Below are 24,371 nucleotides of genomic sequence, written 5' to 3'. Positions count from 1 at the left end.
GTGGCGGGGCGGGGAGGGGAAGAGACTATCTAGTATTAATTGATTGAAAATATAACTTCATTATAGTTGAGTGAAATCTAAGCTGGAATCGGTAATTGATGTTGGGGTTTGCTGAGAAAGGACTAGATTTGGTCATTGTCATCATTATGGAGACATGGGAGAAGGGTCGGAATCTGGGGAGAGCATAGGCAGCTACAGCAGGGATAAGGAAGAGACGAGAGAACATGGAGGGAAATCAAATCAGTATCTTAATGAGAGAAGCATGGGGAATAAGTAGTAGAAGAGGAGGTTACTCACCAGTGCAGTAACTCACGTTCTTCGAGATGAGTGTCCCTGTGGGTGCTCCACTCCAGGTGTTGGTGCGCCCCTTGGGGCTTTCACTCGGATATTTTTACAGCAGTACTTGCACAGTGCCTGCCTCAACAACGTGTGGGGCTTGGGCTCCTCAGTTCCTTCTCCACAATGGAGACTGCTCCAAACTCCGAAACGGGGGGGGGGGAGGGGGGGGGGGAGGTAGTGGAGCACCCACAGGGCCTCATCTTGAACGTCCGTTACTGCACAGGTGAGTAATCTCTTCTTCGAGAGATGTCCCGGTGGGTGCTCCACTCCAGGTGACTGAAAAAGCAGCGTCTCTTAAGGAGGTACGGAGTTAACGTCTGGTAAGAAAGCTGTAGACAGCACAGTTCAGCCTATTCAAATGTCAGTCAGGGGGGTCCCTGAGTAAGAGCATAATGTTTAGCAAAGGTATGCTCTGAAGCCCAGGTGGCGGCTTTGCAAATATCTGTGAGGGGAATATTACATAAGAATGCCACAGACGTTGACACAGAACTGGTGGAGCGTGTTCTAACAGAAGCTGGAGGATTCACCTTCTTTAGTTGGTAGCACAGGCAGATGCAGTTTGCTATTGAATTGGATATTCTCTGCGCAGACACGGATTAGCCTCTGGATCGTTCTGCGATTGAAATGAAAAAGTTTAGGGGAAGCCTTAAGGGGCTTAGTCCAATCTAAATAAAAGAACAATGCTCTGCGCACGTCAAGTGTATGCACTGCTGATTCAAAAGTGTTCGCATGTGGTTTAGGAAAGGAGGTTGGTAGATGGATAAGTTCATTGAGGTGGAAGGAAGAATGCACCTTCAGGAGAAGGTTAGGATGCGTTTGAAGCGTGACTCTGTCCTTAAAAAAAAATATGGTCTACTGTGGGCCAGCCATAAGCGCTCCAATTCTCCTACATGTCTGGAAGATGCAATGGCAACTAAAACCAGAGTTTTTATGGATAGATGTAGGAGGGAGCATGTTGCAAGTGGCTCAAATGGATAGTGCCTCAAGCATGTGAGGACCAAGTGTAGGTCCCAGGGTTGATTGGAGTCCCTTGAGGAACTGCTTAGTGATGGGATAAGCAAAGACAGTAGTGTCTCCAGTCTTATTGTGAAACGCCATAATTTTTAGCTCCATAAAGATACATCTAGCAGCAGAGACCCCAGATAGTTTAAGTTCTAAAATATAGTCTAATATTAGTGAAAGACGAGCGGAAGCAGGAGTGGTTGGCTTGGTGGAGCACCAGTGAGTGAACTTAGTCCATTTTTGGAGATAGCAGAACACAATCCACACATGCCACCTATGTAATAGTACTCTCTGTACCCATTCAGAGCAGTCTAGTTCCTCATTAGAGAACCACTTATGAGCCATGCTTTCAGGTGCAGCATCGTTACATTGGGGTGGTGTAGTTGACACCTGTGTTGTGGTAATAGGTTGGGGCGATGGCAGGGGGAGAGAAGAGAAGAATCGATGGGCAAACTGACATCCTCATTAAAAATGGGTACCATGCCTGTCTGGGCCACATAGGAGCTATTAGTATTACCCTGGCCCTCTTCGCTTGTATTTTTTGTGAAAAAGTGGTATGGAGGTAGAATGAGTATAGGAAATTGTCGCTCCATTTGATGATGAATGCGTCTCCCATTGAGTGTTTTCCTAGGCCTGCTTTGGAACAGAATTCCAGGCATTTTTTGTTGGTCAGAATTGCAAAAAGATCCAGTGGCAGGTAGCCCCATATTTTGAATATATTGTGTAGGATGGTATCATTTATCTCCCATTCATGATCTAGGGGAAAAGATCTGCTGAGCTTGTCCACAGTGGCGTTTAGTGAACCAGATAGGAGGCTGAAATTTGGATATCATGATGGAGGCACCAATTCCAAAGTTTCATAGCCCCTGTGCAGAACAAGTGAGATCTAGCTCCTCGTCTGTTTATATAAAACATGTAGGTGACATTGGTTCTGGTTGTGTGGGAGAAATTGGAGGCAGACATTGCGGGCCACTCGAAGCTCTAAAAGATTTATGTGTAGTGAAGCTTCTCTAGGTGACTAGAGTCCCTGAGTGGTGTGGTGTGCCATGGGTGCTCCCCAGTCCGGGAGGGAAGCATCCGTGGTAATAACAGATGGGGACTCCTGCACGAATGGGACTCCGGAGCAGAGGTTGTGTGGAAGAGTCCATCATGTGAGTGAGTCCTTGATTTTGGAAGGTATGGACAGAAGTCTGTTCAGGCCATGCACGTTCGCGGTCTGTAGACAGTGGTCATCCAACCCTGCAGGCTCCACATGTAGAGGTGTGAATTTTTGACCACAAAAGTACAAGAGGCCATATGGCCGAGAAGTTGCAGACAGTCCCGGACAGTGACCTATTTTGCAACTTGGCGATAAGATTCTTTATGATGTTGAATCTGTCAGGTGGGAGAGATGGAATCGAGATGAGCACCTATTAACTCCTACTTAACTACTAGAGTTCATGTGCATTTGTTATTTTATTTGTAGGCCCAGACCCTGGAAGCAGTGGATGGTCATCTGCGTGGCTTGCATGGCCTCCCCGAGAGTCTGTGCCTTGAGCAGGCAATCGTCCAAGTAAGGAAAAATTGACTCCTCCTTTCTGTAGGTGCATCGTTGCCATTGTGAGAATCTTGGAAAAGATGCGGTGTGCTGTTGAGAAGCCAAAGGGCAGAACCCTGTAATTGGTAGTGATTTGAGCCCATAACAAATCTGATAAAACACCTGTGGGTGGAGGTGTGTAGTTATGTGAAAATAAGCATCCTACAGGTGAAGGGCTGAAAACCAATCTCCCTGCTCCAGCGCTGGAATTATGGTTGTGAGGGTAACCATTTTGAATTTTTGCTTTTTGATGAACTTGTTGAGTCGCCTGAGGTCAAGGATGGGTCGCCATCCTCCACTTTTCTTTTTCAAAAAGTAGTAGTGGGAATAAAAACCCTTCCCCCTGTGCTGATCAGGCATTGTTGCAACTGCTCCTATTTGTAGAAGATGTTGCACCTCTTGGTGGAGCAAGTTGTCGTGAGAGGAGTCCCTGAAGAGGGACAGGGTAGGGGGTATGGATAGGAGGGGGGGTGGAATAGCCCAAATCGGATGACCTCTAGGGCCCATCTGTCCATAGTGATGACTCACCAGTTGTGGTAGAATGGGAGTAAACTGTGACCAAAGGGGTAGGATGGGAAATATAAGCGCTGGAATGGGTGGGAGCTCTTCTATATCCTGGACCAAGGCTTCAAATTTGCTTATTAGATGGAGGGGGTTGGGACGGTGCTGAGGTTATGAGGCGTCGTTGATGCCTGGGTCTCTGGTGGCGTTGCTGCTGGTGGTCGTATGGCCTCTGTTGTGTATAGGCCGGATGTCATGGGCATTGGAAAGACTGATACCTATATTATCTTCTTCTAGTTGCCGGTGTATGGATGCCTCGGGATCTGAGCGTGTCTCTGGAATTCTTCACAGTGTGCAGCACCTCACTGGTTTTTGCTGCAAATAACTTCTCGCCATCAAAGGGGAGATCCTCCATGGTGTTTTGTATCTCGCATGGGAAAGAAGAAGAGGTAAACCATGAAGCCCGGTGCATCACTATGGCTGTTGCAGTAGACCCAGCAGCTGTGTCCACAGCATCAAAGGCAGCCTGCAATGCAATGCGGGAAATAATCTGCCCTTCAGAGACTACTGCTTTGAATTGTTCTCTTGTCCTCTAGGATGTCATTAATAAAGTCCATGAGTTTCCTGTAATTTCAGTGATCGTATCTGGCCAGTAGGGCCGCATAGTCTGCCACTCTAAATTGTAGCAAAGATGATGCACAAACTTTGTGGTCGAGTAGGTCCATTCTTTTGCTGTCCTTGTCAGAGGGAGTGGACCAGAAATGCTGCTGGTTGTTCTTTTGGTTGGCTGCTTCTACCGCCAGCGAATTTGGTGCTGGGTGTGTGAAAAGGAATTCTGAGCAGGAGGAGGAGACATAGTATTTCCAGTCTGCCCTTTTGCAGGTTGGGGGTTTGCTGGCTGTGGTTTGCCAGATATTCTTGGCAGGGTCCATAATGGCTCCCTTAACAGGTAGGGCGATCTTGGAGGACGTCTAAGGTTGTAATATGTCGATCAGCTCATGCTGAGTCTCCAATACCTCCTCCAGAGTGATTTTGAGCTCATTAGCCACTCTTTTGAAGAGGTCCTGAAAACGAGTAAAATCATCCACTGTTGCTGGGGGTGTGGACATAATAGTCTTCTGGTGAGGTGGAGGAGGGTTTGGGGTGGCTTCAGGTGCCTCCTCGTCTGCGTGCACTGTTGCAGGTTGCTCCTGTCCGTCCACTGCAGAAGCGTGAACGGGTACAGGAGGAGATCTAATGTTGCCTCTACGTGGGCTATACTGGCTACTGTGGTACCTGCTGTAGGACCCCCATGGGTTCCAATAATGCCACTGTCCGGGGAAGGGCATGGGTGGTCCCATCCACAGATGTCCATAACAGGGTGGTAAGTCCCTGGAATATGACGATCTTGATCTCCATGGTCCCATGCAGGTAGGAGTGTGAAGTGGGGAGAAATGGTATGGTGAATAAACTTTTCTAGTGATGAGGACGACGAAGTGGAGGAAGTGAGAGGGATTAGGGGATAGCTGTCGGTGCCGTGCCAACGGTCCGGTGAGAGATCGGTACCAAATAATGAGGAATCTGGAGGTGGCGAGATTAGCTAATCGCTGGAATGAATAAATTGTGGTCCCGAGGTTGAAGGAGCCAGAATATATAGCACTGGATGCAATGGCGGTGCAGTAGGGTCAGCCAGTGCCGACTGGTGCAGCACTGTATTCGGAGTCATAGGTGGTAGGTGTGTCAGTGCCAAGATAGCAACCATCTTTGCGTGCAGCAAAGACAGGCTCAGCTGAGAAGGCACAGACTCCTTTGCAGTGCTGTGTGATACCATATTAGAAGAGGCAGGCAACTTTAAGCCCGTAGCTTCGGCACCGGAGCGGTGCGTACTGGCAACTGAGGTACAGACAGTGCCAGAGGTGCCCAGAGCATCATATGTGCTAAGCTGCAGAACGGTCGGCACCGACGAAACAGACCTGGTTGGAGACCGTTTGGATGCTGGCTGGTCTCTGTGAGGTGATGAAGCTAGCTGTTTTTTGTTCTTTTCTTGTCCTGAGTGGACTTAGGAGGGCTCTGTCTAAAATAGGACTTCTGACCTGGGTCAGAGGCAGGTGTGAGGCACTTCTCCATTAGAATTAACTTGAGTCTCAGGTCTATATCCTTTTGTGCCCTAGTCTTCAGTTTACTGCAGTGGGCACATTTTTGGGGAACGTGCAACTCCCCCGAACAGTTAACATTGAGAATGGCCATCAGAGATAGGGATGGCCTCTCTGCACATAGAGCATAAGCTTTCGTGAGCTACAGCTCACTTCATCGGATGCTCTAATAAATTTGTTAGTCTAAGGTGCCACAAGTCCTCCTTTTCTTTTTGCGGATGCTGCTACTCTGAAACCTGTCTTAAAACATGGCAAGCCAGGCATTGTATAAACTGTCAGACAGAAAAAAAAACTAGGAAGGAATTTTTTTTTTTTTTTTTAAAAAGAGAAGGGGGAAATGAAACTTATCTGACTAAAAAAAACTAGCTTACTATCTAAAGTGAGAAATAATTGAGCGAGACTGCTGAGCTCTGTCTCAGGACGGGGACGGTAGAGAAGGAACAGAGGAGCCCAGGCCACAAGCATGTAATTGAGGCACATTCAGTGTGTAAGGCAGGCACCGCGCATGTGTGGCCCGTGCAAATGCTGCTGTAAAAATCTCTGAGCAAAGGCATAAGGGTGCACCAACACCAGGAGTGGAGCACCCACAGGGACATCTCTTGAAGAACTAGAAATCCTAGTTAATAAATATAACTGACAGCTGGCATCACAAAGACTTAGTGGGATAATACACATGACTGGAATATTGGTACAGAAGGGCACAGCTAGATCAGGAACAACAGGCAGGGAAAAAAGGGACGTGGTGTTGCCTACTACATAAAAAATGTATACACTTGGACTGAGGCTGAGATGGAAATAGGAGACAGACTTGTTGAAAGTCTCTGGGTAAGGATAAGAGGGGTGAAAAACAAGGGTGATGTCATGGTAGGGGTCTACTATAGACCACCTAACAAGAAAGAGGAGGTGGATGAATCTTTTTACAAACTAACAAGATCATCCAAAGCACAGGACAATGTCCTCCATAACAGTCAACTACCCAGACGTCCATGTGCGTGTGCGCGCGCGAGAGAGAGATTATCAAACCAGTCTTGGAATGTATTGGAGACCATTTATTATTCAGACAGAGAAGAAAGCCACTAGGGAAGAGGCTGTTCCAGATTTGATTTTGACTAATAGGGATGAACTAGTTGAAAATTTGAAAAAGGAAGGCAGCTTAGGTGAAAGTAATCATGAAATTATGAGTTCATGATTCCAGTGTTTCACCACCCTCCTAGTGAAAAAGTTTTTCCTAATATCCAACCTAAACCTCCCCCACTGCAACTTGAGACCATTGTTCTTGTTCTGTCATCAGCTACCACTGAGAACAGTCTAGATCCATCCTCTTTGGAACCCCCTTTCAGGTAATTGAAAGCAGCTATCAAATCCTCCCTCATTCTTCTCTTCTGCAGACTAAACAATCCCAGTTCCCTCAGCCTCTCCTCATAAGTCATGTGCTCCAGTCTCCTAGTAATTTTTGTTGCCCTCCGCTGGACTCTTTCCAATTTTTCCACATCCTTCTTGTAGTGTGGGGCCCAAAACTGGACACAGTACTCCAGATGAGGCCTCACCAATGTCGAATAGAGAGGAACGATCACATCCCTCGATCTGCTGGCAATGCCCCTACTTATACATCCCAAAATGCCACTGGCCTTCTTGGCAACAAGGGCACACTGTTGACTCATATCCAACTTCTCGTCCACTGTAACCCTATGTCCTTTTCTGCAGAACTGCTGCCTAGCCATTCGGTCCCATAGTCTGTAGCGGTGGATGGGATTCTTCCGTCCTAAGTGCAGGACTCTGCACTTGTCCTTGTTGAACCTCATCAGATTTCTTTTGGCCCAATCCTCCAATTTGTCTAGGTCCCTCTGTATCCTAACCCTACCCTGCAGCGTATCTACCACTCCTCCCAGTTTAGTGTCATCTGCAAACTTGCTGAGGGTGCAATCCACACCATCCTCCAGATCATTTATGAAGGTATTGAACAAAACCGGCCCCAGGACCGACCCCGGGGCACTCCACTTGATACTGGCTGCCAACTAGACATGGAGCTATTGATCACTACCCGTTGAGCCCGACAATCTAGCCAGCTTTCTATCCACCTTTCTATCCAGTTGCTCAACTGATGCTTCCACAACCAAGAGCCTTTCAACACGTCAACCTGTATAGAGATCTAGATGCTACGAAATGTATAAAAACCTAAATGCAGTCCAACTCTCTCAGACATAATTTTTGTGCAGTGCTAGAGCAATTCAAAGACACCTGCCCTGAAAAGGACTGGGGCTGACACACACACACCAATTCCAGTCCTTTCCAATGTAGGTGTCTGAATTGCTGTAACACTACAGATGAAATTGGGAAAGAGGAGGGAGACTGATGATCTGAATTTGAAAGACAGACCCCAATGTAGCTGGAAAATATTTTGACTAGGATGCAGAAGTGAGAAAATAATACTCTGAGGTTCTGAGGCACTAGAGATTACCATCAGCAAGCTGTAGCCACAGCATGTGAACAAAGACCTGCCTGTGCCAGACAGCCTTTGCAGGGCTGCCACTAAGTCTACTAGCAAGGAGTTAAAGGCCCTAAAAGCCTTCTACCATTCTCAGTTCAGAGATTGACAGATTCCTCTGATTGAGAGGCTGGTATAGGAACTGAAAAGGTGATGCTCTCAATGAAGGCATGCTATAAAGGGATGCTGACGGCAGCTTCTGCCTTGCCTATTACCCTGAAAGTTTCATCCCTGCAGAACAGAAGCCAAGTAAAGTGGAAGCAGAAAGTTCTGCTGAATAGTTAAGGCAATCCAGATACATTACAGTGGCTCATCGCATTTCAGCCTTAGCAAGTACCTGAAGTAAAGGAGTAGCAGAATGCCTCAGAAGAATACAGAAGAATAAAGGCAATAGAGGAGCTGGACAGCTCATCCACTAAAGGGACCAAAACTAGAATAGTCCTATCTTTCATTTGGTTGAAGCTGCTGCCCGTATAGGTGAATGGGAAAATTCACCATGCACCACCAACTTGATGTAATATGAAGCAAAACACCCTTTGAAGAGGTGATCTGAAATTCCTATGGCTAGCATAAATATTCAGAATCTTCTTGGACATAAGAGAAACAAGGAAGAGACAAGTTTTAATAGAATCTTATCAAAAACACGGATGGTGTTGTTTCTTTAAACTGAAAGTTAAACTAGTAAGTCAAACACAATCATACCTTCTGTTGGAAGCCTATCCCATCTAAATTTATCTTAATTAGAAAAAGTACCAAGGAATGGGTGATAGGGTGTAAAAAAGCACAGTACAATAACTCACCTTCTTGTCTCTGGTCCTTACTTCCCCATAAAAATCTAGAGCTTCTTGAGCCTTTAAAAACTTGCCTCGATGTAACAAATATGCACAAATCATTACACCAGTTCGTCCCTTTCCAGCTTTACAGTGGATTGCTGCAACATGATTGTCATCTTCACTCAGCCATTGGTCAAGATCTTCACAAAAAGGTTTGATAAGCTCTAGCTGTGGTGGGTTATGGTCTTCAAAAGGATACTGTGCAACTGTGATAGGAAGATAAGATTTACAATGAAGTCTCAAATTTAATGCATTTTAACTAGTTTAATCATAGAGGTTAACTTTACAAAATGCATATCATGTAATTAACAGTCTAAAGAAGTAACTGAATAGGTTAAGTGGTCTGACAAGTACTGTAATGATCAATTCCAGAAAGGTGGTATACAAGATGTGGAGCACATGCCAATAGCTTGGCCCCTCAAATTCCAGCAAATTCCCAATTCTTCACACAATGTCTTACTCAATAGAGCAATTTTGCTCATATCTGACAATTTGTCTTATAACAATCCATCATTCCAGAAGTGATCTTATACCAGAACCTATTGTTACAAGAATATAGGGTTAAGCCATGCCCACTGATCAGCAGAATTGCCTCATTTGAAGATATTACAATTCACCCAGGGACTGAACTGGTCATGTTCACGTAATTAGGTCCAAGAGACTCTAAAATATGCGTAATACGTAACCATAACTGCCAACTGTAAACAAAAAAAACCACAAAAACACACCCAGGCCTTTGAAATGTCTGGGTTTTACTTTTAAAAAAAACAACCATTTTTCTTCTTTACTCATATACATCGATATCAGATAACAGATGGCAACTACTTAGAATTGGGAAGAGGAGGGGATGACTCTGAAAACAGAAGAGAAATAAGTGATAACCAGGAGACTGCAGCATCCAAAAAACAAAACACACTTATCTTACAGTGTCAAGCAAAAATAGATAATACCCATATTGCTGCTCAGTATATTTAGTCACACAAAGCTGTATTTTCTCTGCCCAACAGGTTCCCTCACTGACTTTGAGGACAGACCGGCTCCTGCACAAATCGCCACTCAGATCTAGTCAGAAACTGTCACCTTGGAAGCGCTCTCTCTAGTTTTTGGCCAACAAAGAATGAATAAAGCATCCAATTTTGGGAGAGTCTTTTTTACTGGCTTGCCATACATTCAGGTTATGTAAATTCCTTTGGAAGAGACAGTTTAGGTCATGAGAGCAGAAGAGAGATGACTATTATGGTTGAATCATGAGATTATTTTAGCAGAAAATTCTGGTGCAGTGCAGTGTACCATTTTGTCTGGAAAAAACTGCAAGGACGGCTTATAGGTTCACAGCGCAGGCCATTCACTTGGTCCTCTGGAAGAGCAAAAACCCCCAAATAACTGACAAAAATGAACCAAGTTTGACATGGCTTTAAAAGGAGGATCCAAGACACTTCACAACTACATTCAGATTCCATCAAGGCAGCAAAAATGAGTGCTAGTCTTGCAAACTACTCCAATATAAAAATGCACCACCATGGTTCCTTTCACATGGAAGAGCGAGTATTTCTAAAATGGCCACCTCCAGGTGAAGATTACAGTCTTAGACCCTTTAGACAGCTGTATAGAAGGAAACTGAACCAGTCCTTTAGCCACTACCAACATGGCACTGATAAGGGAGACAATATTCTGAGATCTCTCTCAGAATATTGCCACCAAAATTTGGAGGTAGATTCCATTTTAGATGGGAACCAGCCAAGGTTCCCTCCAGAGAGGGAGTCACAGAGGAAGTCCTGGAAGAAAGTTCCAAAAGAAAAGCAGCTTGTTGTGGAAGCTCTCCAGGGACTAGATCTGAGTCAAGGCTGGCATGGTTCCTTGTCGAGAAGGAACAATGGGCCTAGGAAGGGCTCAGCTGAAGCTTCCACAGAACACTTAAGTGAGTTAGGGAAATGTACAAAATGGTCCTAGGAAAAGTGGAGCAAGACAGTCTAGAGTTTGGGATGGCCAGGTGATTCCCCATTCAGGGACCCAGGGCAAGGGCTAGATCCTGAAGTAGTTGGGAGGACCCAGGCTCCTCTACACCACCTACCTAAAGATTGTGGGAAAATCCCTACACACTGGCATGAACTGAGGGAAGCTGAAGCACAAGACAGGTGAAAAACAGCTTGATCCCTGAAATAAGGGGAGAGAATCCTGAGAGGAAAGGCTTAAAAGGTTACACAAACCCTAGGCAAAGGGCTATGGTCCACAGAGGGTCATGGTCTTGTTCTGGATAGTTTTTCATTTTGTTTTGGACTTAGTTTGCCCCACAAGGAAGATACTTGATTTGGCTGACAACCCACCCTCTGAATATCAGACACCTTAGAGATGCTTCATGTTGGGCACCCAAAATCACTTCTCATTTCTGAGTGCCTTAATTACTAAAGCTTCCTCTTCTCCTCGGGGCAGGCAAGGTGTATAAAAGGGGAGTTTAAGAGTCACTTTCTCAGATATCAAAGGTGGATTATTGTTTTTGTGATGAAAGGAAAGACAAAAATACAAAAAGTAATGCAACTCTGAGCAACCTCAGCTAAGGCAGAATAGAGCAATTGGGATGATACATACACATTCAACTGTGTTAAGGACACTTCGTCATATTCTAGACTAAAAGGATTTCAGTAAATCAGTGATTTCTGAAATCTAAGCTCCTTCTTCATAATGAAAAATAAAAAAGAAAGCAATCATGACATCTGGTCATGTGTTGTTAAAGGCCCACACAACTTCATTTATGCGTCTCTCCCTCCTACTCTTGGAAGTCCTGGAATTGATCTTAATAGGATGCTTCCTCTCTTTACATACATGCTTTGACAAACAGTGAAATAGTTAAGAATGATGACATTTAAAGCATCATAACTGACATCTGAGTTAACACCCATTGAAATGAATGGGGCAGTTTAAACCGCTAATCTATTGTTTTCTACCTCTCTGTAAACCCTGGCAGATACTGTAGAATCAGTTAACCTCTGATTGTGTTTTGAAGGTTTCCTTTGCAACCATAACAGCTAGAGATTTAGCTTCTACTAAAAACATTTAAACAGACTCAGGAAAATGATTGAGAGTTCTGTCCATGCTCCTCAGTTGGGGCACACACCCCACACTTTGGAAAATTTTGAATACTGAAGGAGACTATACCACTGACTAGGTAAGAAAAAGGGCACTGGAGAGCCTAGTGAATTTAGACTGGAGTCCCAAGGATTACAGCTGTAGCATGGCCCATTAATGCTAAAATTCACTCTGTTAGATAACATGCTGGAGGTGTTTCCCTTTAGAGCTCCATCTGAAGCAAAGCAAGCTCCTTCAGACACTCTTAGATCATCCATACTGAAGAGCCTCTGTTTATCTATCCACCCATTCTGAATCATGGTATGAAAGTGAACTACTAATGCACTGTGTCCAGAGACATTCCTCTGCCAGTACTACCATGCAGGAATCTAGAGCCACCACTGGAGAAAAGTGTGGACATGAAGCAGCAACATTAATTTACTTTCAGCAGATATCCTGCCAAAAGACTTTAGTTAACTGCGAGTCAAGAGGCAGAATTCTCAGTAACACCCAAAACATCTCCTCAATAACTGGAAAAGCTCCAAGTCAGAGTGACACTGAGCAGCCCCATTTAAACAAAGACAGAATACTGAAGTGTGATGTAGTTTCAATTCCTTATGCAGGAGAAAACCTTGATTCCAAAACTTTCTAGCAAATTTGCCTATGGATACATCTACACTGCAATAAAAGACTCACAGCATGGCTGTGGCTGGTGAGGCTCAGGTTGCAGGGTTAAGAATTGCTGCATAGACTTTCGGGCTCAGGCTAGAGCCCAGACTCAAACCCCACTGGGGCTGGGCAGGGGGGGGAAGAGGGTCTCAGAGCCCAGGCTCCAGCCCAAGCAGGAACGTTTACACTGCAATTTTTAGCCTCGCAGCCCAAGCCCTGCAAACCAAAGTCAGCTGACCTGGGCTGTGTGACTTGGTGCCACGGGTTATTTACTGCAGCGTAGTTATGTACCTTCTGACCAATAAGCATGGCTTAACCTAGTATTCTCCATTTTCATTCTATGGACTCTTGTATATAAGAAAGGACCTTTCTCCCAATTTCCATAAAAGTCCCCATTTTTGGGGAATTAAGTGTTGATCAAATTAAATGGAGTACTTCATAGTTTGTTTTAAAATTAGCTTTGAGTCAATCTCAGGCGCACACACTGAAATTTCAACTATTTGTGTTGTTAGCCCTTCATAGATAATTGCTAAGAATATACTTTCTACGCAGTGTCAAGCACCACAGTAAGCTTCTCATGAAGAAAAGGAGTACTTGTGGCACCTTAGAGACTAACCAATTTATTTGAGCACAAGCTTTCGTGAGCTACAGCTCACTTCATCGGATGCAGAGCTGTAGCTCACAAAAGCTGGTGCTCAAATAAATTGGTTAGTCTCTAAGGTGCCACAAGTACTCTTTTGCTTTTTGCGAATACAGACTAACATGGCTGTTACTCTGAAACTTCTCATGAAGGAATCTTAAGCTAATACTGTTCTTCTCTCTTCCCCTAAACACTATATTAATATTTGACAGTTTTATTCTGTTCCTTAGTTCAGAAAAATAAAAGGAGAAATTGGAGGGGGGAAAAAAGCTAATAGCCTAGATCCTAGGCAGCACAAACATACCTCTGCAGTTAAATTTGGCGGTGTCATAATGTCTTTCAGCACATCTAAAAAGAAAAGATTAAAGTTCAACATAAGTACATTAGGTAAGTCTCAGGTTCTATCACACTTTGGTATGTAAGGATCAGCATATGAAAGCCTCCCTCCCCCCCCCCCCCAAAACCACACCCTACATTCACATCACTTATAGCTCAACACCACAGCTAAACTTGATCCATGAAATTCAGAACATGGCAAACTTAAAAGATCTTGCTGAAACATAACGGTTACCCCACAGTAACTGTGGTTCTTTGAGATACTGTAGTCAGTGTAAATCTCCCTTCAAGTATGCATATGCTTCATGAGCAAGATCAGACGTTTTGGAATAGCTGTGTTCATCAAGGTCATGCATGCACCCTGTTCTCTTTTGCTCCCGTACAAGGGCATAAAGGGCAGAGTGGCTGTGACTCTCCTTCAGTTCCCTCACATTTTGAAACTTGCGTTAGCTGAAGAAACTGAAAGCAGGGAAGGAGGATGGATTATAGGGTTCATACAGACATCCTCATCTCGAAGAACTGCAGGGTAAGAAAAACTGTTCAAGCATGTCAGTGTGGATCTCACTGCAGGTGACAGGTAAGTAGTACTCCTACTGGAGGGTGAGATAGAGAATACCAGCTGCATCAGTTGAATCATGCTGTCCTGAACTTGGCATCTGCCCTTGTGGCTAAGTCCAATGCACAAATATTTGGTGAAGATCAGTGGTTACTCTATGTCACTGCCTTGCACGTTTCAAAAACTGGCACACTTCTGAAGCAGGTGGAGAATGTCACTTGAGCTTTGGTGGACTGAGCCCTGATGCTGTGAAAGACACACATACCAGCCAACTGAAAACAATATGAAATACACAGACATTCTCTGAGCTGAAATGGGTTGGCCTTTGGAATAGCCAGTTATTGACAGAAATAAGTGGGCAGACAATCGATGTAGTAAAATAATGCTCTGGAAACATCCAGTGTGTAACTTCTCTTCCAGTGTAGAGTGGGACTTTGGAAAAAAGGTTAGTTAATTGAGTTGCATCTGAATTGGAGGCCACTTTTGGGATGAACTTTGCGTAAACCTTCAACACCACCTTGTCTCTATGAAAGATTATATAGGAAGAATCAGCCATAAGTGCTCAGAGTTGCTCTCCTAACCAAAGGAATACAGCAAGTAGGAATAAAGTCTTCAGAGTGAGATGAAGGAAAGAGCATTCTGATAGGTTCAAAAGAGATGGCTCATGACCATGACTCAAGAGGATGACCAAGCATAACTGTACCGGTGGATGGGTAGCAGAGATTGAGGCAAGGGGGACCTTAATGGAACTGAACTCTAGGCCACAGCATTTTAAAAAGGTACACAGCAAAGGGTAGAGGATCTTTGATGGTATAGCCTGCAGGGTGAAAGCTATGTTGGGCCACACATCAAAAACCTTAAGACAAGTAAGTGTTTCTGGTAGAGGTCATCCTGCTTTGTAGAAGGATACCCTGAACTTGCTATCCATGGTACTTAGCCAGCCAACATCCAGTCTGTCAGACGTAGTAACTTCAGGTCTGAAGTATATGACTGTGGCACTGCAATATCAAGTCCAGGCAGTCTGGGAACCGAGCAAGCAACTAAACAGACATCTGTAGCACATCTGTCAGCCAAAACTACCCTCGCCAGTAGGGGACTACGCAAATGATGATAGTTCTCTCATTTGATTTCAGATATCACCGTGGGGGACCAGGAGAATCAAAGAAAAGGCACACCTCAATTCCACTGCAGAATGAAGATGTCTGGTAAAGACCGCAAGCTCATGGATCCTCTGGAACAAAAGTTCTGACACTTGGTGTTGTCCTTGGCGGCAAACAGTTCTCTCCCCCAACAACGAAGTACCTGTTCTATGATGGACCTCTTCAGTGACCACTTACGATTGTTACTGTTTACTGAAGAAATCCACCAGACTGTTGTGGAGAGCCATCAGGGTGATCTTGTATTGATGGCTCTATATCCAAAGTTTGATGACTTACAGAAGGGTGAGGAGTTGGCAATTCATGGCTTGTTCATATAGTGCATTGCTGAGGCACAGTCTGTCAGGAGCTGCACTGGAATTTTGAAGGACAGCCTCTATGTCATTCATACCTAATATGATGGCTCTGAGTTAAGTCTCAGGTCTCATGGGGACCAACGCCATTGTACTTGCAGGTGGTCCCGCTGGGTTTCCCAAGCTGTCGCTTAAATACCCACGATTAGTGTTCTAGTCAGGGAGGGAGCTACAGAACAGTACTATGCCCCTACATGTTCTTGGGTTCTAACATCCAAGTTCTGCAAGGGAGAACATGAGGTGGTACTCAGACCTTCTGGTGTTTTGGCAGAGAATAGACTGATCTGAGCCAGAATTATAAGGGCCACAGGTGAAATCTGACAAGTACTGTCATGTATCCACAGGCTAACAAGTGGTCCAATACCCCAAGGCAAGCCTGTAGGTCATAGGCTGGTTTTATTTTATCTTGGTAGCAGCCCTCACAAAAATAGGTACTTGTCTTTGTGCAGATATGCTCTCTTTGGCTTGGAGCAGATCATAGCTCCTACAAACTCTATAATCTGTGATGGGATGAGAGTTTTTTCAAAGCTCACCATGAGATCTAAGTCACGCAAAAAGGGGGAGAGAAAGCATGTGCATGTGTATATTCTAGGCTTGTTGCTGTCTCCTGCTGGGATCTGCTTCTGATCAACCAAGTGTAAGAGTAAACGTGGATCTTGTCTTCTCAGATCCTGTCTTCTCCACCACCAACATCCACTAGGTATTCTGTGGAGATTCTTGATACCATGTAGAGTCTGAATGGCAGTACCTTGTACTAGTAGTGATTTGGCCCCACTGTGAACCTCAAGGACTTCCTGTGGGCCAGGTTGATAGCTATGTGGAAGTACATGTCTTGTGAGGACAGCCAGATTCGGTCTTGAGTCTGAAAAGATGAGATGATGGAGGCAAGGGTTACCATCCTGAATCTGAGGCGGCATATATATCTGTTCAGTCTCCTCAGGTCTAGGATAGGATCCCTTTCCTCTTCAGGATAAGGAAGTACCAAAAGTGAGTCTCTTCCTCTACTTCTGAGGTATCTCCTGCTCTGCTCCTAGATGAAGCAAAAAGGCCAACTTTTTTTTTTTTTTTTTGAATAGGCTCTCATGAAAAGTCTCTTGAGGAACGGGGAAGGGGACAGGTAGGGAATAAGGTGTGGAAATGAACAGGGTAGCTGTTGGTGATCAATACCGATTTGCCTGTTATACTAGAACTAAACCTAAGGACTACAACAGGCAGCTCCTCTAGTATAATGGTCTTTTACTTGGCAGATAGTTAGGCTGTCTGCTCTAGGAGAAGGAAGGTGCCTCTTGCTGAGCTTACTATTTGTATTGTTTCTGATAGAAGCTAGCGTACAGATCCCTACGAATCTTAATGTGGCCCAGGAGTCCTTCATTAAATGGAGTGCTTTGTCTGTTCTGCGCCTAAAAGAGCTCCCCCCCAAAAGGCAAGTCCCTCTCTGGTGGCTTGCACCTCTTTTGGGAAGCCTGAATGCTAGCAGCCATTTTAGAACGACTGATACTAGCAATCGTAAGGTTTTCTTCATGGTGACAGCCATGGTGACTGATCTCAAACCATATTTGGACACATCCATGGTCATTTGCAATGCTGTTCTGACCACCACCTAGCCCTTTTATAATCCATTTCAGCTCCATCCCTTTCTCCTGGAGAATTTCAGACAGAAATAATTTATCTTTCCCAGCTAAGGAAGTTACATTTTGTGAACAGGGCTTGGTAGTTCACAATGCAGAGCTGCAATGAGGTGGAAGAATACGTGTTGTGTCTGAAGAGGTACAGGTTTTTGGGTTTGGAGGGGTTTTTTGGGGTTTGTTTTGTTTTTTTAAAGTCCTTTTCTTTTACATGTCTTTTGTGGGCCTAGAGACTTTTCTTGTACTGCTGATATCACCAGAGACCCCAGAGTTTAGAAGTGTTCAAAGCCTTCTGAAATCACCCAGTATCTCCTTTCCACTCATATACATGTATAGGGCAAAGCTGTCAGGGTCTGCCATAATACCTTTCACAGCTCAAGTATGCCCTCATTGATTGGGAGGGTGTTCCTAGCAATGGTTGTAAAGCTTAGTATTTCAAATAGCTTTTGGGACTTCTACTGGATTACTGTGATTTCAGTATCCAGGGTCTCTGTAATCCAGGACAGGAAGCCTTGAAGTCCACTGACCCAACTAGTGGTGATGATGATTCCCTTAGGTACAGATTGAGATGGCTGCTGTACCTCCATTGTCACATGCTCCTGGAGATCAAAGTCTGACACGAGTGAGTGGCCTGGCTAATGATGCCACTGTAGAGTGAGATCTTCTCTTCCTCAACATGTGGGAGGGGGATCTGCTCCAGTACACATGCAATGATGGTACCAAACATGGCCAGTGAAGCATTCTCTAAGGGTACTAGTCATGTTGAGGTTGGCCAGCTTAATGCCATCTACATCTCGCTCAGGAGGGCGGGGGAAGATATACTGAGAAATTGCCAGCATGGTTTTTTGTTGTTGTTGTTTTAAGGAAACATCTAATTTGAAGAAGTGGAGACGACAAAAGTTCTTCACAGTTTGTTGTTAAAAGCACAAGTTTTGAAGCTCTCAGAGTAGTGTGTTAGACAGTCGCTAGATTCCATCTCGCAGTCATACTTGATAAGAGGGAATGGTGGGAGGGCCACGGCTGCTCCATCTTTTATGCAGTTTCACAGGAGTACAAAAAGTGTCTGCCTGCTGCACCAGGCAGACAGCCTCAGACACTGTTATGCAAGATTTCAATCTCACACAGGAGGCACACTGACACTCAAAGTAGTAAATCTTACCTATTCTTTCCTCATTTAGAATTTTATGTTTCTATTTAAAAATCCAATTAGAACTAATCAAATGTAAGACAGTAAACGAGCCTCTGAGACTTCAATTTATTTATTTTTGATTCATCCAAGCTACAGCTGTGTTTTTGTAGCCAATCCTGACATCGGGAATCCCTAGCAGCTTCAGTGGCTTCAAAATTTTGAAAAGCCACTTACGCTTGAAAATGGCCATGATTTAACATGCAACCAACCTGCACCTTCCCGGCTATCATACAAACATGAGAGATTATCCATCAACTTGACTGACAGGTCTCAAGGCTAAAGAGAAGGCAGCCTGTTTTCAGCATGTGGCTTCATGCCAGAGGCAACTAAACCTCCGCCTTCCCCATGTTGAGGAACTTTGCATAGAAGTAAGAGAGCACACAAAGGAATAGCTTCACAACTAATTATTCAAAGAAGAAGACTGCAAGAAGTTGTATACAAGTACAAAAGAGGTATACTAAAGAGGATTGGGAACAAAGGAGAGATAGGGAATAAAAAGATTACAATTTTGGGGTGTACGAAAATAGAAGATAAAACTGAAAACATGGGTTAAATAAGAATACTGGAACTGAGAGCAAGTGGTTTAAGATGTCTGATCAAGAAAGAGTAAAGGACAGGAAAGAAAATAAAAATGAAGGAAACCGTTACATTTACAAATATTTCTAATAATTGAAATGCCAAATTGTTACAATAGGCTTTATCTGCACAGTTTGAACACCAATTTAAAATGATTTAGAAACTATAAGTTAAATTGATGCAACTGTCTAATGTAGATACTATTTGAGATTTCAAACAACAAACTACATTAAAACAACTTTGAGGTTGAAAAGTCAAGCGCTCAAAGTTCAGATATACTATTGTTATGACAGTTTAATTACATGATAAAATTTTTTCCACAGGACCCCAGCTCATTTTTTTCCCCAATATTCATGTAAGAAAATTAGTAATGTCAACAACTTTGCTCATTTTTAAATTAAAAGTTAGTAACTACAATGGGAAGCAATGTCTTGGGGACTGATATCATACATAGATGCCATAACTAAAGTGCTGCTCCTCAATGGTGCCCTAAAGCTAGCATTTGATCCTTTTCCTATCTTGGGCCAAATATTGTGCTGAATTACCCCCTTTATAATCCTAGTTAAATTTATGATTACCTAGTGTAAGTGTTTGTACAGACTTTGCCCACATAAGAATTAAGATATTTCCTGGATTCTCTACACAAATGAGTGGCATTTACAAACTAGGTTTACCATGGCTGTAGAGTCATTTTATTCTGAACCTGTTCCCAATCGATCCACTTCTTGAAAAAACCCAAAACTCTTTAGGCACATTTTTCACATGAAAGCCTCATCCAAAGAGCAAATTTGGTGATTCTGGGACATTATTAAGTCACCTGCATCAGTCTCGAGTTAACCAAGCAGGGAACAAGTGAAATATGTCTTGTAAGGACACAAAAACAAGACTTTGTTTTGAACTCATAACTGAAAGACTTACATTTCAACTTAAAAACTTGCCATGAAGTTGAAAAAAGCCTCTGACACATTGACAAATTTGGTTCATAAATACAATAGATAATATTAGAAAATCTGGAATGGTGTATTGGCAATATACATATCTCAAAGGCTCTTGTGCCCTGAATACAATGGCTCTTATCACTTCCTCCTCATTTTTAACCCCAAAGTTTTTAAAGAGTAATCCTTTACTCCTCTTTACCATCCACAAGCTCTGTGCCTCCAACTTTATTTTAATCTACACATTTAAAGTTTTTCCTCACCTCTTCCTTACAAATTCTTATATGCTGACCTGATTTAGAAATTATAACACATTTAGTGTTTTTACTCACCTGTTTTTAACCTGTCACTATTTGTACCAGTTTCAAATGACACACTCAGTACTGAGCAATTCAACACTCCCTGATCTTGTGATCATCATCAAAGCCACATTTCACTAAAACTGACAGTCCTAAGCAGCAAGAAGAAGTTATTCTATTTCACATTTTTCCAGAAAAAAATTGGCTCCTACAAATAGGATTCGGGGGGCAGAAGGGACGGAAGGATAAAAAATCCTTCACTCAATCTTGACCATTCTGGTTAGAAACCTGCAGATATCCATTGCGTATCCATCGATGTGAATATCCACAGACCATTTTTATGGATTTCAGCACGGATGTAGATATAAATTTTGTATCCGCACAGGGCTCTGCAGCACACACTCACCTAAACATAGCGGCTGTCACCCAGCCTGAAGGCTCCAGCTCAGCCCTCTGAATCACGCAACAGTGTGTTGGACATTCTGGGAGTTGTAGTCCCCAGCTTGCTCGGAAAGAGGAGGTAAACTACAGCTCCCAAAAAGTAGTGAGCTAAGTGTCATTTTGAAGGTGGGGTTCTTTAAACAGATAGGCAGCAATGGCTGCGTGCATTAGAGCTGTCGTAACTGCGTTGGGGTGTCCGAGCCCCCCAGGGGGAGGGTGGCGCTGCATAGAAGGACCCAGAATTGTAGCCTCCCTGGCTGGAGCAGGGAAGGAAGTACAGCAGAGGCAGAGGGGGCAGCAGGTCTCTAGGGAGAAGTGGAGCTGGAAGGTAGGCACGTGGTCAGGGGCTTGACACAGCCCTGCGTCACTGCTGCACAGCGACCTGAGGAGCTGTTTAGAGCCCTGCAAATCCGTGGATATCTGCGGCTCGTGGATCGGACGTGGATACCTTTTCGTATCTGCGAAGGGCTCTAATTCCAGTTTAAGAGCTATTCAACGAATTACCATTTTAAAATAACTATATCAAAAAAACTTGAAATGCAACCTGATGACTATGATAAGTCCTCCCCTTGATAATTATAATTTAAAAATATCAGAACATTCACTAAAGCCCTCTAGCTTTGGGTGACCAGGCTGAACTGCAGAAGGAGTGAAATGGTGACAGACACCCAATAAATACCTAGTTAGCTCTTTAAGGCAGGAAGAGTATATTCAAATGACTTATCAAGTGCTTTTAGAAATACTGTCACTTTTAGCTGTGAATAGAGCTGGCACGTCTTTCAGTGGGAGGTTATATTCCGATTAGGTTGCCTTCTGAACAATTTACAGGCACAAGAAAATCTCATTACTGGACTGTATGATCAACTGCTTTCAAAATTGTCAAAGTTGTATTATTTTAATATATAGTTTGGTTAACATCAATACATTTCCCTCCTCCCATCTTTTAAGAGCAACCTTATGGCAACTTTTAAAAAAGCATTCCATTTCTCATTCATTTTAATGGTGTTACGTGTATCTAGAGTCTTAAAACTGTCATCAACTATATAAAGATAATCCATCAGGGACCTATTTTTACTATATCTGAGGCACATTTACACTATTTTTAATTATTTACTGTTGATTTTTCTGTAACAAAAAGGAAGAAAAAATATACAGAATTAAGCAAAATAAAGCTTTGAGAGGCTCAAAATAGACCAACCAACCTCCAAGGTAACTCCTATTAAGTTTATTTTTTCCTGCACTGCATTTTTGAAACATGTACATTCACAAACTTCAGCTGAAATCGACATAATATTACTGTACATTTCAGAATGCAGCTCAGGATCACGTTTAAAACAAAAGGAAAATGAAGACAAAGGAAATAATTAACAAAATCCTACAAAATATTTTGATAATAGATAAACGTATGCATAACTACTCAATCCACAGAAGCAAGCATTATACCTATAAAACTAAGGCAAGCTCAACTCCACCAACAGTTGCAATAACTTATTCAAAATTGCACAAGGGGATAGCAAAGAGTTCATGTAAATGCAAAAAAGAGCTGTTTAAATACAGTGTATACTACTGATACAGTGCTATAGAAATAGAGATTCAGAATAACAGAAAATATCTATTTTGCAGTTCCATCACTGAAGATGCCATTAATGTATTACCAGAAACCATGATGTGAATTACTTCTGAATTTACCACATGGTTAAAGGATCTAAAATGGGCTGTACACCATGCAATTTAGAGTAGATCAAGTAACAAGAGCCCATACCAGCATGCCGTTTAATATCTTCATTACACTTTACTAAAATGAAGTAACAGTGCTCTCAATTAGTTGTCTTGAAATAATTGTTTTAAGAAATCTGTAAAACAATATGTTCAGTTCTGTCCAAGCATAAAAAGAAACCACTTTCACTCATGAGCTATGTTTACAACATTGTTTTGAAAGGCATAGATATAAAAGCATACTTACAGATTGTATATCTTGTAATGGTTTTTATGTTTTGAATCCAAAAACCTTAAAAGAGAAAAGGCAATTTACATACATGTATTTTGGCTACTACTGTTTCAAAGATATTTTAATATATTTACTAGACGACAAAATGTTTTCAGATTAATTTCAAACTAAGCAGTTTTGAATCCGAAATGCAGGCTACTCCCCCACAGTATCTCAACACACAGTGATGGGACCCAATCTTGCATGCCTCGCTCATACAAGTAGCCTCACTAGCATCAACAGGACTACTTGTATAAGTGAAGGCAGCAGGTTTTAGGCCCATATAGTTAATTACAAAATGTACTTTTAATATTCATGCTCCATTTGTCAACAATACAGAATCTTTTTAAAACTTCTATTACTGCGCTTTAGTTTGAAATTGTTTACCAAAAGGATGTCTAGTTAACTAATTCAATAAAAATAATTGCTATAATAATTACTTCCAATGTAATCATAAACACAGAATGTTTACCAGAAACATTTTATCTTATGAGCTTCTCTGCAAAGTTTACTGATGCACCTGTACTCATAGGCCAATCAAATATCATAAGAACACAACAGCCGCCATACTGGGTCAGACCAATGCTCCATCCAGCCCAGTATCCTGTCTTCCTACAGTGGCCAACGCCAGGTGTTTCAGAGGGAGTGAACAGAACAGATAAACAGCCCATAGTCCATTCCCAGATTCTGGCAAACAGAGGGTAGGGACACTTTAGAATACCATCTGTTTTTGGTGATTTATTAGTGTTTAGTTTATCAATTTGTTCCAAACCTCCTCTAATGACACCTCAATCTGGGACAGTTCCTCAGATTGATCACCTACAGAATGGCTCAGGTTTGGGAACGTCCCTCACACTCAGCCATGAAGACCGATGCAAAGGATTCATTTAGTGTCTCCGCAATGGCCTAATCTTCCTTAAGTGCTCCTTTAGCATCTCAGTCATCCAGTGGCCCCATCGGTTGTTTAGCAGGCTTCCTACTTGTGATGTAGTTACATTTCTTGCCCTTTTTTTTTTTTTTAAATCTTGGGCTAGCTGTTCTTCAAATTCTTTTTTGGCCTTCCTAATTATATTTTTACACTTCACTTGCCAGAGTTTATGTTCTTTTCTATTTTTCTCAGTAGGATTTAACTTCTACTTCTTAAAGGATGCCTTTTTGCCTCTCACTGCTTCTTTTACTTTGTTGTTTAGCCACAATGGAATTTTTTTGGTCCTCTTATTTTTTTTAATTTGGGGTATATATTTAAATTGAGCCTCTTTTACGGTGCCTTTAAAAAGTTTCCATGCAGCTCGCAAGGATTTCACTTTTGGAACTGTACCTTTTAATTTCTGTTTAACTAAACTTCCTAATTTTTGTATAGTTCCCCTTACTGAAATTAAATGCTACCATGGTGGCCTGCTTTGGTATTCCCTCCCCCGTCACAGGGAGGTTACATTTTATTATGTTATGGTCACCAGTTCAGCTATATTAACCTCTTGAACAGGATCCTGTGCTCCACTTAGGACTAAATCAAGAACTGCCTTTCCACTTGGGGGTTTCAGGACTATCTACTCCAAGAAGCAGCCATTTAAGGTGTCAAGAAACTCTCTGTGCATCCCATCCCATGAGGTGACATGTACCCAGGCAATATGGGGATAGCTGAAATCCCCCATTATTATGGAGTTTATTTTTATAGCC

General features: G+C 42.9%; 2 protein-coding genes across 2 annotated transcripts in view; both read right to left on the bottom strand.

The window, feature by feature from the left end:
• LOC144267920 (phosphatidylinositol 3,4,5-trisphosphate 3-phosphatase and dual-specificity protein phosphatase PTEN-like) overlaps nt 1-8,937 on the bottom strand; it is a 32,110-nt gene extending 23,173 nt beyond the window's left edge. The window contains exon 1 of the mRNA XM_077822361.1: nt 8,836-8,937. The gene's annotated coding sequence lies outside the window, so the exon portion shown is untranslated. The remainder of the gene's footprint in view (nt 1-8,835) is intronic.
• LOC144267921 (phosphatidylinositol 3,4,5-trisphosphate 3-phosphatase and dual-specificity protein phosphatase PTEN-like) overlaps nt 8,909-24,371 on the bottom strand; it is a 58,620-nt gene continuing 43,157 nt past the window's right edge. The window contains exons 3-4 of the mRNA XM_077822363.1: nt 22,671-22,715; nt 8,909-9,074 (exon numbers count right to left, since the gene is read on the bottom strand). Coding sequence (XP_077678489.1) covers nt 9,056-9,074; nt 22,671-22,715 — 64 coding nt within the window. The 3' untranslated portion in view covers nt 8,909-9,055. The remainder of the gene's footprint in view (nt 9,075-22,670; nt 22,716-24,371) is intronic.

Source organism: Eretmochelys imbricata, chromosome 7 (assembly GCF_965152235.1).
Source record: "Eretmochelys imbricata isolate rEreImb1 chromosome 7, rEreImb1.hap1, whole genome shotgun sequence".
Classification (NCBI taxonomy): domain Eukaryota; kingdom Metazoa; phylum Chordata; order Testudines; family Cheloniidae; genus Eretmochelys; species Eretmochelys imbricata.
Note: the sequence above shows the minus strand (reverse complement) of the source record. Positions and strands in the feature narration are given on the sequence as shown.